Below are 16506 nucleotides of genomic sequence, written 5' to 3'. Positions count from 1 at the left end.
AGTATTGCTGTCCCCTTTTTGCTGCCATCCTTACTCAGGCAGGGCACCCACTGACTGTTATGTAGATACGGTAGGATCAGACATTACGTCATCTGAAGTTTGAAGCAGTCTTGAAAAAGTTTGATTTTAAGAAACGTAGCGAACTAAAACGTTATATGGTTTTTTACTATAAAAATGTAAAATGATTAAAGTGTTCCCGTTCACTGGACTTGAGCTTCTTTAAAAAACAGCCTCTTAAACTTAACTGTTTCCATAGTGATTTGTGTTTATAGCTTGCCATGCAGGTTTTCTTGGCTTGCGCTGCCCCTCTAATAATTCTTTGTCCTCCCACACAGGGCTCTTCACCTGCATGTAGCACTGTTAGAACTCCAGTGTCTGCAGCCGCTTTGTCATTTGCATGGCAGGGACATTCCATAGAATCATAGGACCGGAAGGGACCTCGAGAGGTCATCTAGTCCAGTCCTCTGCACTCATGGCAGGACTAAGTGTTATCTAGACCAGTGTTTCTCAAGCTATCTGATGTGAGAGACTGCCAATTTTTTCTTCCAATATGCACACAGACCGGCAGCCGTTGGAGCACCGGTCCGTGGACCACCACTTTGAGTAGCACTGATCTAGACCATCCCTCACAGGTGTTTGTCTAACCTGCTCTTAAACATCTCAAATGATGGCGATTCCACAACCTCCGGAGGCAATTTTATTCCAGTGCTTAACCACCCGTTTGCATTTGAGGTGAAACATTCTTGGTTCCCCTGATAGTTCCGCTTTTGTTCTCCCAACATCCAAGCTCCCACATTGAGCTAAGCTCTCCTTCTAGCTCCAGCAGGCTGTTGCAATATTTGTCTCAAAGGAGCAGAACCGTAGTGGCCAGGGCAAACTCTGGGGTTGTGTGCCCCATGCTTGGGACAGGGTTGATTGAAAGATGTTCCTTCATTTCCATCACTTGCTTTAAAATGGTGCCTCACGCACACATGGCAGTTACCAAAGTCACTCTGCAAGGATAACCAATGACAGATTACTGGATCCTGAAAACTAATTTGTTGTGTCTTGCTAATAACTTTCTAATGGGAGTAATAGGTTAGGAACACAGAAGCATAGAAATTGCCAGACTGGGTCAGACCAGTTGTCTCATCTAGTGCAATATCTTATCTCTAACAATAGTCAGTACTGGATCTTTCAGAGGAAAGTGTGAGGAAGGCAGTTATAGGATAACTGATCCCCAGGGAACGTTTTCTCCTCATAATTAGAGATTGGTATATGCTCTGAAAGATGAGGATTTATATTCTATCCAAAATTGATTGAATGTTTTTTAGCATTTACTATTATAAACACTATTCCAGATGTACTTACAGATTGGTTTGCTTCTGGAGGAAGATACTGTATCAGGCACAGCAATACATGGTGATTGACAGGCTTTTAGTTGAATAATTTCTGCTGCTTGCATGGCTAGCCGGTTGACATTAATCTTTGTTCTCAGATGAGACTGGAGAATTGTTCTCTCTCTCTGCCCTTCATTTTTTATTTTAATTGTAATCTTAGCTAATGAGCCAAGAGGAATCCAGTGATAGTGACAATTATATTATCATTCTCTCTCTGCCATGCTAACGTGATATGGAGGAAACCCACTAGAAAGAGATGGTGTCTCACTCGCACCTAGAGGGGAGGCCCTGAACTGAAAGATCTTTCCTCTGAAAGATCCCTTGCTGAAAGTAGGGAGGGCTAGAGGGAGATTCTGCATTGCACAAGAGGATGGTCTGTTAGGAAAAGAGGGGTTCTTCAGGTAAATTGAGCAATAAAGATGCCAGAACAGTCATAAGTGCCTTATAAGAGTTGTCCTCTTCTAATCATTTCTTACCTATACTTAATACCAAACTGTGTGGATCAGTTTCTTTTCCTAGGTCTACATTTAAGAGCACTATCTGTTGGCATTGTGTCGTTGCAGAAGGGACTGGAATCACAAGACAGTCCAAGCTTTTATGTCAGGGGGCTAAATGGAAAAATAGCCTTTCCAGTGCATTACTGCATCGGAAGTGCAGGGATATGTGGTACCACAGAGGAGTGTTACTCTAATAAATTATAAAATAGTATTTAGCAGGGGCTATGGAAACACTCAATTCTCCTGCAGAGAGGAAAGGTGGTCTTGTGAAGTTACTGAGCTGTGACTCAGGAGACCTGGGGTAAAATCCTAGACTTTCTGTGTAACCTTGGGCAAGTCATTTAATCCCTCTGTACCTCAGTTCTCTACTTTAAAACTGTGATGATGATAATTCTTCCTCCTCCCCCTCTTCCCCGTTTTGTCTCTTTTGGTTGTTTAGAGTTCTTTAGGGAAGGGACTGTCTCTTACTATGTGCACATACAGGAACCTCAAGGCATTACTTCAATATAAACAATAGTTAACCGCTACTTATCACATGTATAATAGCAACAATAATTGACTCTTTGACATCCTCTAGCACTTTCAAGCCAAAGATCTTAGAAAACTTTACAAACATTCATTCCTTTAATGTCACTAAGTCCCCTAAATTGGGAAAAATCATTGTCTACATTTTACGGAAGGAGAGATGGAGAGACTTGCCCAAGACCATATATGGGATTATTGCCAGAACTTGGAAGTTAATATTGTGGTCTTATTACTTATGTTACCTATAAAATCCAACCTCAGGAAAGGGGTAAAGTATAGATGGTGTGTTTCTACTCTCTGGAAACCCCAGTTGGGCACCATATGCCTTAATGTTAGCATACATGTTGTCTGGTGCAGTGTCTTCCTGTTTAATATTAAATTTCTTTTAGAATCCCTTATTCTAGGACCTGTGTGAGTGTGTAACATGTTAAATGGCTATTATTGTGGGAATAACAAAAAATGGTGGGTGCTCCCTCTGCAGATATAGCTATTAAATGAAAACCATTGTTCCTAGGTCTTCAGTAACAACCTTGGTGAAGTCATTGCATCACCAAGAAGGTAAACAATGAGTTCCATAAATTTCATGACTTAGAAACAGAAGATACATTGTCATTTGCTAAATGGAAAAAAGACACAGCCATTCCAGAATGAAACCCTACCTTCAAGTTCTTGAGAAGTTTTACAAACAATGGAAAGTAGGAAAAAAGAACAGTAACTATTTACAGTTTGTTTTTTTGTTTATTTTTTTGTTATTTTTCAGTTGACTGCAAATTTGTCAATTTTCTTGAAACAGGGAAGGGAATGAATCACCCTGGAAAGAGTTAGAAATAATGCAGAAGGCGGCGCATAAAGCTGTGAGATCCTTTTTGTATTAAAACTTCTCTTCATTATTTCCTGTGCTTTTTTCATTCAAGGATATACTAACATCCCCACATATCAGATCCATGATCAGAATATCCAGAGATTTATGTCTAAGTCATCAATTACTTTACTTCTGTTCTCATCACTACTTGTGGGGGTAGGAAAGAAAAACAAGTGCTGTTAGGACATTATTAATACACACACAGGAGATTCCCCAGGTTGGCATCTATCTCAATAAGATCAACAAGTAAATATGTAATATCTCAGTTATCGCCATCCTCCATCCAGCCAAGGAGGACTGGACAGTAATCAGTTCAGAACCTGCCAGGTTTGCTTTTAACTAGGCTGAGACGATGACATGAAACATGGTCTCTCTCCCACTGTCTGAACTCACAGTATAAGCAATAATCTTAGCCCCTGGCACTCCCAGGTGTGAGAAGTCTAGGCTGCCCCAGTAATTTAAAAAAAAACCCTCTGCCTTCCAGGTCAGAAGGCCAAAATGACACAGGCAGCTTATTCTCACAGTGAAAAGTAACAGACAGGTGTGTGAACAGGTATCCCTATTATTTGTTTAGTGGTAAAGGCTAGAAACCACAGCTCCATTGTGACACACATATAACAAAAAGACAGCCACAGAGACCTTTACAATCCAAGTAAAAAAGGGAGAACCTTCCCTGACTAGGAATTGAACCCAGCTGTCACAGTGAGAGCACTACCTCCTGACCACTAGATCAACAATTGACTTGAGATTCAAAGCCCATGGGTCCACTTAAATCCAGTGGCAGGAAAGCATACTCTAGTAGAGGTGCATTTTAAAAAGTGTACAATTGTATATAATTATATAGCTAGATGAGAGACAGAGTACTCCCAACTGTAGGCGGGAGAAGATTATTCAGTCTCCGAGACCCTTTCATGTTTTGGCCTTTCTATGGAGTCTGCCAGCAATGAATGACCATTAGTGACAGCTGGCGATGTTAATATATTTTGAAGTGAACCTATTTCCTTAGGGGCTGGGTTGATACCACTGATTCAGTTCAAGTAGACCACTGAAACATCATCAGACTGCAGGTGGCTTGGGGGCAGAAAGGTCCGTATTCCACTTCCAGTCTCCTGAGCCCTCCTACCGCCCCCAGTGGTATTACCTCACACATACACGTAGAGCCCAACCGATGCTACGTGAGGAAAGCAAGAGCACTTGTAACAGAAAAAACTGCCTCGGAAGCTATTCATGTGTTTGGATTAAAGAAACGGGTTAGTGCTGTGGTGGTGTCTGGTTAGCCTCAGAAAGTTCTGATAATGCTATATTTGACCCTGGAACGTCCTTGTATGTCTTGAGCAGTTATCTTGTTGCATTTCTTTGCTAATGTCCCTCTTGGGAGCAGCACTTGGCTTTTCTATGGTTTTGAGCTGTTATTTTAGCAAAGACACTGTAGTTTAGACTAGGGAAACGAGATAGGGAAGGAGCAGGAGCCAAATCGTGAAGAGGTGGAGCCAGATAATGCTTTAGATGGAGCTGCCCTCAGGCGACTCCTTCAAGGCGACATCCCACCTCTAGCAAACACAGGTAGGAAGTTCTGAGTTGGCCCTGAATATCTGTCATATGGTTCCTGCCACTCCCAGTTCCACCTTTCTTTCTGCCTATGGTAATATTGGTGAGTTCCAGGGGGGTCCTGTGTGCCCAGCTTCATCAGAGAAAAGGAATTGTACAATTGAAAATGAATGTGGCAGGGAAGAGAGCAAGATGTCCACATGGGCTGTTCTGTTACTCCCCACATCAATGCCTTGGGAAGCAAAGCGTCCATTCTTGCTTGATTCACACTTATAAGCAGGTCCAGCAGAGAAAGCATGGACTCAGTGCCTGGTGCCCTTATCTCACACATACACATATAATGCTAACTAACCCATTTTCTGCTGAGGCTATATGTTATCCAGTCTTCTCAGTTAATTGCTAGAAAGGGGTTGGTATTGGAGTTCTGTGGGATTTTGCATGGTCTCTGCTTCTGTGGGGTTTTTTTAGATGTCTGTAAAGCTGATTGATGGGCAAGAGAGAGAGAAGTGTGGGGAATGAGAGGGGGAGCTGATGAAAGTTTGTGGCATTAAAAGGATTGAGTGAAATATCACATGCTGTAAGTAATGCACTCCAGCCCCATTATGTTTCCATTCTTGGCAGCCAAGCACATGGGGTGTTATAACCAGGTGCTAATAAGGGCAGTTACAAGGAGCTTAACTGTATGGTAATTTTCAGCCCTGTGCTATAGACTCATGCCAGGCATCATGAGAGAGATTATTATTATTATAACAGAAAGCCTCATCATGAGTCTTACATGACACCTTGATTACAGGTTGTTGGTGTGATTTTGCTGATAGGGGTCAACAATGTCAGACAAAGAGCACAGTTGTATAATGTTAGGAGGAGGCTCAGGAGGTGGGAAGAAGACTGAGAATTCTTAGTGTGAGCTCAGCAGTCACCTAGGGCACAGAAGGCAAGTAATTGACTGCAAGGTGCTCTTGGAATTTGGAGGTTTCTGATGAAACCAGAGGTGTAGCAACCTGCAGTGTGACACCCCCACACCCATGCAATAACACATTAGCCTGGCCTTTTGGGGGGGTTTCTGTGAAGAAATACTAATATACTGAAGTGTGTGGGGTTTATTTTCATTCAGTGCAACAAAAGTGAATGCTTTGATACAACTGTTAGGTTAGACGTATGTTTAGATGGATCAAAAGGTTGGTTCCTTGAGCATTATTGAAAGCCGAAACTTGTGGGATTTCAGGGAAAACCACTTTAGGTAGAATTTGGACAAGTACCATTTTCCATGGCTCCACAACATCAGATTACATTGGGTGTGTGGCGTCTTCATTTGTTGAGTCTAGTCCGGGTTTGAGTGCTCAGAGTCTGAAGTGTATCTGGTAAATCTTGATCTACTCAATGTGTCCAGACTTGACAAGAAAGCAAAATGTGAAGCAATAGATAATACATTGCAACTAAGGAAAAGTTCATTCTTGGTGAGTCTTGAGATTGAGACATCAAGGATGATAAGGTAAAAGCAGGCTAAATAATACCATTTACAACTACTTTCCTTCCCTCTGAATTTGACGAATGATGCTTTTAAGATGCTAGCTATAAATTACAATAAATAATGGCCTCTCAGCTCTGTGCAGGTGTTCATAAACTCACTGCTTCACAGAAATCCTACATTAAGCAAGGCCAGTTAGAAGATGGCAACAAAAATGATTAGGGGTCTGGAACACATGAGTTATGAGGAGAGGCTGAGGGAGCTGGGATTGTTTAGCCTGCAGAAGAGAAGAATGAGGGGGGATTTGATAGCTGCTTTCAACTACCTGAAAGGGGGTTCCAGAGAGGATGGCTCTAGACTGTTCTCAATGGTAGCAGATGACAGAACGAGGAGTAATGGTCTCAAGTCGCAGTGGGGGAGGTTTAGATTGGATATTAGGAAAAACTTTTTCACTAAGAGGGTGGTGAAACACTGGAATGCGTTACCTAGGGAGGTGGTAGAATCTCCTTCCTTAGAGGTTTTTAAGGTCAGGCTTGACAAAGCCCTGGCTGGGATGATTTAACTGGGATTTGGTCCTGCTTCGAGCAGGGGGTTGGACTAGATGACCTTCTGGGGTCCCTTCCAACCCTTATATTCTATGATTCTATGGGTTCAGTTAAAAATATTGCATTGTGCTGCAAATGCTGCACAAACAATGTATTCAGCCCCTAGTGATGTGGGAGAACTTTGCATAACTGAGCAGTTACTTTCCCAACATCTTGCCCTCAGTCTCAAGATCAGTAGCTATAGCTCATGGACTGAAGGGCAGGTTAAAGTAAGTGGGTGGAACAAATCATTTCTAATATAAAATGTACTGTAAGCAGAAGGATATATATGTAGGGACAGGCAGTGCCTGGGGACATATTCCATAGAGACATGCATTTATATCAAAGGAATTATACTGGCTTTAAGGGAGATGAATTGAATATCCTAATGCTCCAATGAGAACACAGAATGTTGGAGCTGTGGGAATGAAAAGGTACATGACACTATATGGTATAGATGCCACAAAGTACTAGAGGAGTGTGTGGCAATTTGCTAGTACTGAGTCTCTCTTGCTTGTTGGTAGTTCCTTGCTATCTCTAAGAAGTACCTTTGTAGTCCTACAATGCGTTTCCCATCACCTATTTCACATGCCTTTATAGACATGCCATTTTATTAAGAGTCAAGAATAGACCTGAGAGACAAATTCTGCAGCCCTCACTCAAGCTGCATTTGGCACAGTGATTAGAGATGGAAAGACCTATTAGATCTCATCCAGGTCATCCTCAGTTAGCGCAGGCTTGTTCTCCACAGTCTGTTTCCTCGTGTTCTGTTCAGTCTAGCTTGAAATGTGCTATTTTAAATGCAAAGTCTACCAGGTGGGCGGTGCTGATAATTCTGTCACTGAAAATCAACAGGCCCACAACACATCCAGGCTGAGTCAGCACCAGGCTCCATAGCAATAAAGAGTTAATGGAAAAAATGGAAGTGGCAAGTGTTCGGTGTGTTGGTGGTGCTGAGGAACCACGGGAATGTTGTATAACTGTTAACTCAACCCAAGGCTGCAGGGAGGAGACCCAGCCAGATCGTTTCCCCTTCCTGTGATCACAATACTTCACAGAGGCTGAGGAAGTAACACAGGAGATGCACAGCTGTTCTCTCATTCTATCCCAATTCTTTGGTTATCTTTTTTTTTTTACTTTCTTTTTATTCTTATTAATTTGCTGATTGCTAATGACATTCTGCACAAGACAAAATATAGACTCTCTGTGACCCAAAGAACTTACTGTCTAAAAGACAGCATTGAAAGTGGGCCTTTAGACAGATACTTGATGTCAGGTATCTTCAGGTGGTACACTCAAAGAAAAGGGCTGTTTTAGGACAGCAAAATCAGTTTAGATCAGACGTGGGCAAAGTACGGCCCAAGGGCCACATCCAGCCCGCAGGACCATCCTGCCTGGCCCTTGAGTTCCCGGCCAGGAAGGCTAGTCCCCGGCCCCTCCCCTGCTGTCTCGCCCGCAGCCATGCTGCCACACGGACAGTCCTCTGGGTGGCGTGGCAACGTGTCTGGCACCAGGTGGTGCGGCTGCCAGATGTGCTGCTTTGAGTGGCATGGTAAGGGGGCGGGGAGTGAGGGGGTTGGATAAGGGGCAGGGAGTTCCAGGGGGCAGTCAGGGAGCGGTGGGGGGGATATGGGTCGGGGCAGTCAGGGGACAGGGAATGGGGGGGCTGGATAGGGGATGGGATTCCAGGGGGGGTGGTTAGGGGCGGGGGTCCCAGGAGGGGGCAGTCAGGGGGCAAGGAACGGGGGGCGGGGTTGGATAGGTCGGAGGTTCTGAGGGGGGCAGTCGGGGGCGGGAAGTGGGAGGGGTGGATAGGGGGCGGGGGCCAGACTGTTTGGGGAGGCACAGCCTTCCCTACCCAGTCCTCCATACAGTTTTGCAACCCCCGATGTGGCCCTCGGGCCAAAAAGTTTGCCCACCCCTATTTTAGATATATATATAGAGAGAGAGAGAGAGAGATTGCTGCTGGCCAATTCCCATACAAAATTCCCATATCTAACAACGGAGATTGCTAAGAAAGTAAGTGAAGACTCATGTTTAGAATTCTCAATAGCAAGTTAACAGAAAGCATCATGGCTTCACTGGGAGGAGATGAGGTCCATGCCAGTCTGGTTTAGATTTTATCAGAAAGCAGCTCTATCCGTCCAGCGTCCTGATGGAGATTCAGATTGTGTTTGCCTTGCCAGCAGCTCTCCTTTTATGTGGAGGAATGATCACAGTTCCCAAGGCCCTAGCAGGATGGCTACTGGGAGATTATAGCACTGCCCTCTTGGGTTTCCATTTTCAGATTTCATTCTCCAGATCAGAGATGTTTCATCAGGACAATATGGCGTTCGGGTCCCGTAACATTGCATTGTGCGGGCCTCCAGACTATACTGCTGCCAACACAACATCTCATGCAACCTGCTCGCCAGACGCGGGGAAAGACCCATTCAAATCAGGCATGTCTGACAGAAACTGTCAGGGCTAGGAGCCCTTTCTTGCCCAAAGTGGTACCCTTTCTGTTTAATATGCATCCTTCATATGCAGTGTCTTGCAGCCTCCAAAATGAGCTGCTGTGCTCTGAAAACTGTATTCTTTTTAGAAGAGCCACACTAAACTAAACCAGGAATGTGAATTTTCAAAACTCCCATTGACTTCAGTGAGAACAGCCTCAGGTCCATACAGCAATGCTATCGGAAAACATGAGAGTTTGTCCTGATTGTACCTTCTGTCTGATCTGTGGAAATGCAGGAACCATTGTCCATCTTCTTTTTCTTTAATGTTTCTAGGTAAACAGAAATATCTGTGTGCCAGCCGGAATGACTGCACCATCGATAAATTCAGAAGAAAAAACTGCCCTTCCTGTCGCCTGCGAAAGTGCTACGAAGCAGGGATGACCCTGGGAGGTAGTGTGTGCTCAGTAGCGCCCTTTGATGCTTTCATATGCACCCTTATGATTTATATATGGAATGCACACCTGTGACGCTTTTTTAGATCTCTCCCTAGATTAATATGTTGGCATCTCTGATGATAGAGTCTGTATATTGCCCTGTACTAAATTCTTGCAATTAACTGATAAGCGTATTATGGACAAAATGCACTCTTTTTACAGATCTCTTCTTCCAGTTACCCCTGCAGGATCTCTGATGTGTGGGATACATGCCTCTGACACTACCTAGGCCCATCTGGCCCATTGGGAGTAGCATGCAGCCCTACAGTTTAAAGATAACAAGTAGTCCCATGTCATGGCAGGCAACGGGTTAAGAGGACTCCCTTGTTTTATAAAGCTGGGCAGTAGGGCCTCTTTAAGCCATGCTTTGCCAATCCTCACACTCGGTAACCCACACAAATAATGGTTCTCTGTATCCCCACCTCTCAGCAAAGATTTAACAGAAGAGCACCATATCTTGTATCACTGAGCTTTCGTTGTTTCCCCCCAAATTTCTGCAGCCCACGCTTGTGGATTATAAAAGTTATCATAATGCTCACATATGACGGTAAATTATCGTCATTGCAGCTTGTAATTGCAGACCCCTCCCTCTTGTTTTTCTGTTGCATTTTGTTCTCACTAATTTACCAAGTTCAGTACTCCCCAAAAGGGCCTTCTCCATTCCTATGCACTGTGTTGAAGTTGTACTGTGGTTCCCTTTGAATAACAGGAAATATTTCCACAGACTTCTCTTGGAGGAACTTTGCCCCTACCGCCATTTAACCTTTCTATGCCAAAACATTTTTTATCTCCTGGTCTTTTAAAAGCTATTCATAATATGGGCATTTTATTGTTTGTCTGTGTGTGAAGTGGCTTGACATGCATGGGTTATGATCCTTTAATAGCTCTGGTCTTTTAAGTGGACTGATCCTTTAAAAGGTGCAGTAAATAGGGAAAGACTTTAGGCTCCAATTTAATTCTTTCTCATTTCACAGCTCTCCCCTGTGCAATCATATAATTCTCCAGCTATTTTGCTGACTCCCTAACGTGCCTTCTTAAAACCCCTTTGAGTCCTGAGAAGCTCTAGCTAGTTGGTGACCTTTCCTCCTCCTTTAAAATAACCGGGTGAGATGATAGTTATGTGTGAGCCGTAATTGTGGTGCTTGCACCTTATTATTAGTTATGTGTTAGTTTGGAAAATAAAAGAATGAGTCACTAAAATATTGGCTTTTCCTTAACCCCATTGGGGCTGATTCACATTGGTCTGTGCTGTCTGCAGCTGTTGTGAAATTGTGTTGTTTCACAACAGCTGAAGTGAAGTGTCAAATGTATTGTATGTTGATTGCATTTATTTTCTGGAACATGATGGATGTGGATTAATCCCATATAGAAAGCAACAGAGCTTAGTGCTTTTCATCTTCAGAGTGCTTTATACACACGTCCATCGGGTCTACACTACAGACCTATATCGGTATAACTACAGTGCTTAGGGGTGTGAAAAATCTACACCCCTGAGCGACATAGTTATACTGACCTAACCATACCTCCCCACCCTGTGTAGACAGCACTCTGGTGGTGGTAGAGTTTCTCCTGTCAACATAGCTACCGCCTCTCGAGGAAGTGGATTCACTATGCCAATGAGAGAAGCTCTCGCGTCAGCATAGGAGCGTCTTCACTAAAGCACTACAACAGCACAGCTGTACCAGCGCAGCCATGGAAGTAGTAGCATCAGGATGCCATGGAAGTGGTAGCATCCTGATTTTACAGGTAGGAAAACAGGCACAGAGAAGGGAAGGGTCTCACAATAAGTCAGCGTGAGAGCTAGCTGAGAACTCCCATGTTACTGGTTCTCTGATCTGTGCTTCACATCATCACTTGGTCAATAAGGGAGAGCAAGGGTTTGTTTTTCAATAAACAGCTTGATCCCTGGCTTCCCCTGTGGCTGCATCATCAAATTTCACTTGAATATTTGTGGAAAGGCCTTAAAGTTAATTAAAAGTGACAGGGCCGTAGAGCTCTCTGTCCACATCAGCAGTTTTCTTTGCGGGCCTTTAAGCTTTTGTGTTCACTAGGGGAAAAAACCGGTGCGGTCTTATCTCAAGTTAGCTAACACAAGGTAAAATTCTAGTGAAAACAAGGCAGTTTGTAGTTGTCAATTGAGTTAGCAGGTCATGGTAAGCCCTAGACTCTCCTTTGGTCTCTAAGGGTATGTCTACAGGGCTGTGTGTCTCAGAGCCCAGGTCAACTGATTCAGGCACACTGTTCTCACTCTATGGGGCTAAAAATAGGAGTGTAGACATTCTCACTTGGGCTGGAGCCCAGGCTCTGAGACGCAGCCTGAGCAGGAACATTTCCATTGCTATTTTTAGCCCTGTAATATGAGCCTGAGTCAACTGACCCAGGCTCCGAGACTTGCTACCACTGGGCTTCTTCTTCTTCTTCTTTTTTTTTTTTTTTTCTTTTTTTTTGCAGTGTAGATGTATCCTCATTTGACCTGCTCACCCTCGTGAAAGCTACAGACTGCCTTGTCTTCACTAGGATTTTATTACATGTTAGTTAAGTCGAGCTGAGAACACACCTCTTTCCTAGAAGAGAACACTTTTTTGTTTTTCCTGTTTGGGCTGATGGAAACAGCAGATCAGAAAAAAAGGGGGTCAGAATAGCTACAGTCCACTCTCCCTGGTGAGCACCAGCTCCAGTGTGTCCCCCTGGCATTCCTGATGTTCCATTGGGTTGTTAGCACTTCAGAGGGGGCCATGCTGGATCCAAGTGTCAGCTGACGTACCAGGTATGTCAGTTAGTAGTGAAGCCATTACTACAAATCCCCACCAAAATTTCCAAGTGCACTGAAATGTGTAGCTCAGCGGGGACAACAAAAATGTCCTTAGAATATCACAGAAGAGACATTGTATTAGGCAGATATTTTTAAAACACAAGCTGATGCCCCATAGCTAACTGGGAATAAGATTCTGGGGGCATCACAGGAAACACAAAGGTTTCTTTTGCTGCAGTTGGCTTGTTTCCAGGTCACCATGCTCCTCTTTTAGCATGCAAGCAGCTATCATTCAATGAAGGAATGAAGCACAACAGACAGGCCATTTCTGGGTCAATTTAACCCCCGTTGGGTGGTGTTTTAGGACATGAGGCTAACAAATCAGCCATTTTGACCATTTGAGAAGTATCATACAAATGGGTTTGTAAGTGGGGGAGTCAGGCTTGCCCATTCATTGGATCAGCGGCTGAAGCTTTCTGATTGGTTGGCAGCTCTGCACTCCCCATTGTATTTGAGTCCTAATGCCATTTTACTATCTACATTAATAAAAGCTTTTCTGGCATTGTCTTCCTGGGATTTTAAGTTGCTTTCATTAACTGCTTGGGCAATTCCAAGGACCTTGAACCTCAAGTTTTCGCCCAAATATTCCCTGAGAGCAGTTGGGAATGCCAGAAAAAGATGCACCAGAGCCCTAATAAAAGTATCTGAAAGGTCTTAAATGAATCCGCATGTTCCATAGAATCATTATGGATAGTAATTCCATGCTCTAATAAGAATATAACAGTAGGGAACTATTATCGACCACCTGACCAGGACAGTGATAGTGACGATGAAATGCTAACGGAGAGTAGAGAGGCTATCAAAATAAAGAACTCAGTAATCGTGGGGGATTTCCGTTATCCCCATATTGACTGGGTACATGTCACCTCCGGACGAAATGCAGAGACAAAATTTCTCAATACTTATAAATGACTGCTATTGGAGCACCTGGTACAGGAACCCACGAGGGGAGAGGCAACTCTCGATTTAGTCCCGAATGGAGCGCAGGATCTGGTCCAAGAGGTAACTATAACAGGACCACTTGGAAAGAGTGACCATAATATAACAACTTTTAACATTCCCTGGTGGGAAGAACACCTCAACAGCCCAACACTGTGGCATTTAATTTCAGAAAGGGGATCTATGCAAAAATGAGGAGGTTAGTTAAACAGAAATTAAAAGGTAGAGTGACTAGAGTGAAATCCCTGCAAGCTGCGTGGACACTTTTCAAAGACACCATAATAGAGGCTCAACTTAAATGTATACCCCAAATTAAAAAACACAGTAAAAGAACAACGGTGGCTTAACAACCATGTAAAAGAAGCAGTGAGAGATAAAAAGGCATCTTTTAAAAAATGGAAGTCAAATCCTAGTGAGGTAAATAGAAAGGAGCATAAACACTGCCAAAATAAGTGTAAAAATGTAATAAGAAAAGCAAAAAAGGAGTTTGAAGAATAGCTAGCCAAAAACTCAAAAGGTAATAACAAAAAGTTTTTTAAGTATATCAGAAGCAGGAAGCCTGCTAAACAACCAGTGGGGGCCCTGGACGATCGAGGTACAAAAGAAGCACTTAAAGACGATAAAGTCATTGCAGAGAAACTAAATGAATTCTGGCATTAGAAAAGGTTCATAAAAGGGCAACTAAAATGATTAGGGGTTTGGAACAGGTCCCATATGAGGAGAGATTAAAGAGGCTAGGAATTTTCAGCTTGGAAAAGAGAAGACTAAGGGGGGATATGATAGAGGTATATAAAATCATGAGTGGTGTGGAGAAAGTGAATAAGGAAAAGTTATTTACTTGTTCCCATAATATAAGAACTAGGGGGGCACCAAATGAAATTAATGGGCAGCAGGTTTAAAACAAATAAAAAGAAGTTCTTCACACAGTGCAGTCAACCTTGCCTGAGGAGGTTGTGAAGGCAAGGACTATAACAGGGTTTAAAAGAGAACTGGATAAATTCAGGGAGGCTAAGTCCATTAATGGCTATTAGCCAGGATGCGTAAGGAATGGTGTCCCTAGTTTGTCAGAGGGTGGAGATGGATGGCAGGAGAGAGATCACTGATCATTCATTACCTGTTAGGTTCACTTTCTCTCTGGGGCACCTGGCATTCGCCACTGTTGGTAGTCAGGATACTGGACTGGATGGACCTTTGGTCTGACCCAGTATGGCCATTCTTATGTCTGAAACACAGACACACATGCAACTTGAGATAAATGTATCTCTGTGAACATGGAGGAAAAGAGAGCCTCAGCACCTAGATATTATTGGTGCTCAGTAAATACCAGGAAGAGAGAGAGAGAAGTCCTGCTTCCTCTGCCTTTTGTGTCATATGAAATTTCTGGAACATGTGACAACAGATTTTTGGAGACAAAGACATGCCTTATCTTCCGCTGTGACCTGCAGGATGGGCTTTTCTATTTTATGCTCTAGTTATGAGAACAGCCTTAGGGCTTGTCATCACTAGAAAATTAGGTTGATGTTAACACAGTTCAGCAGTCAGCAGATAAGGGCCATTGTGTTTAACATCCAGTTAGCTGGTCATGGTTATCCTTCTGGTTCCAGTAAGGGTTGCCAACTACTAGCTGACACAACGTTAAACATAGTTTGGCCCTGTCTGCTCTGATTGCTGAGCTGTTAGTTAATATATCTCTTCAAGGCTGCGTTGTTAAACTAACCACTTAATTTTCTGGTTCTGCCTGAAAGCACCATAAGGGAAGTCTACATCAGTTTTTGGAGTAGCTAATGTTGATCATGTAGCCAGTTAACCGAGTCATTGTACCAGTTAGTAACCAGTAAATGGGTAAGTGGGCCTCGTGGGAACCCAGGTCATGTTGAGTTTCATGAAACATCTGGAATATTTTAATTTAAGTTCTGAGATGTATTGAACCTTTTGTTTGAGTTTCAAGAAACATTCCTTCCCTTAATTTAAACTCTTGTTAATCCAGGGAAATTTAATAAAAACTGTGGGGGCCAGATTTTCAGTTATACCAAAGCACCTTTACACCACTCACTCCCACTTCCGGGTGACTTTACACTGCCTGAATGATGTAAAAGGCCTAGTGTAAATGAATATCTGGTCCTGTCTTTTTGACTAGCCTGTGCTGTTTTGATCTGTGTTTGAAAGTCATTTTTGCCAGGTCTCCAGGTTAACTACCGTAAAAGAATAAAAGATGCAAAACGTACGATGCAGTTTTGCCAAAACCAACTTGAACCCAAACTTTCGAAGTCTGAGGTTTGAAATCTAGAACCAATAGCTTAATTGGCCAAACCTACTCTTTTGTCCCTACAAGCAGGCACTTTACCAACCTCAACTACTACATCTCCATGTACAAGTATCAACATGCCCAAGAGCTGCCAAGTTTCCTCTCAGATTCATACTCTTTATATGTTAAAATACTGTTATTTAAAAGTATCATTGATGACTCATCTGTGGTGAACTTTGATGTTTATTTGATGTGAGCATGGGGCAGAAAATACCCAGAAAACTGGGCTGATGGAATATCTAACAGCCAGAGCAAAGGAGTTGCCAGTTAGGCTACCTATGGTATAGTATAATGAAAATGAAAGAGACTGGCAGCATTAAACACAGCACAAAATGAGGTGTGGGAGCCTTCATTAATGATTGTTAGCTACACAAACATGCTAATTTTGCAACGTTTTCCATTGCTGAGCTGGATAATATATGGGATTGTTAGGCTGCTGTGAAATACTCAAGGAACTTGTCAGTGAAAAGGCTACGTTTTGTTGGTCTCTGGGGAGCAATGGTTGACATTAGTTTTTTCCCCATCCCCAAGATTATTCTCACCACTCCCCTTTCCCCATCATGCCCACACGCTCAGTAGAGCAGCAAGTACACTGCCTGACTCTTCTGCTTTTATACCAGCAATTTCTTTCCTTTCCTTTCACCACCATCCATTC

General features: G+C 43.1%; 1 protein-coding gene across 1 annotated transcript in view; it reads left to right on the top strand.

The window, feature by feature from the left end:
* AR (androgen receptor) overlaps nt 1-16506 on the top strand; it is a 116338-nt gene that overhangs the window by 60104 nt on the left and 39728 nt on the right. The window contains exon 3 of the mRNA XM_048864864.2: nt 9635-9751. Within this exon, the coding sequence (XP_048720821.1) occupies nt 9635-9751 (117 nt within the window). The remainder of the gene's footprint in view (nt 1-9634; nt 9752-16506) is intronic.

This window comes from Caretta caretta, chromosome 9 (assembly GCF_965140235.1).
Source record: "Caretta caretta isolate rCarCar2 chromosome 9, rCarCar1.hap1, whole genome shotgun sequence".
Taxonomy (NCBI): Eukaryota; Metazoa; Chordata; order Testudines; family Cheloniidae; genus Caretta; species Caretta caretta.
The sequence above is the reverse complement of the archived record's forward strand: the minus strand, read 5'-3'. Positions and strand labels throughout refer to the sequence as shown.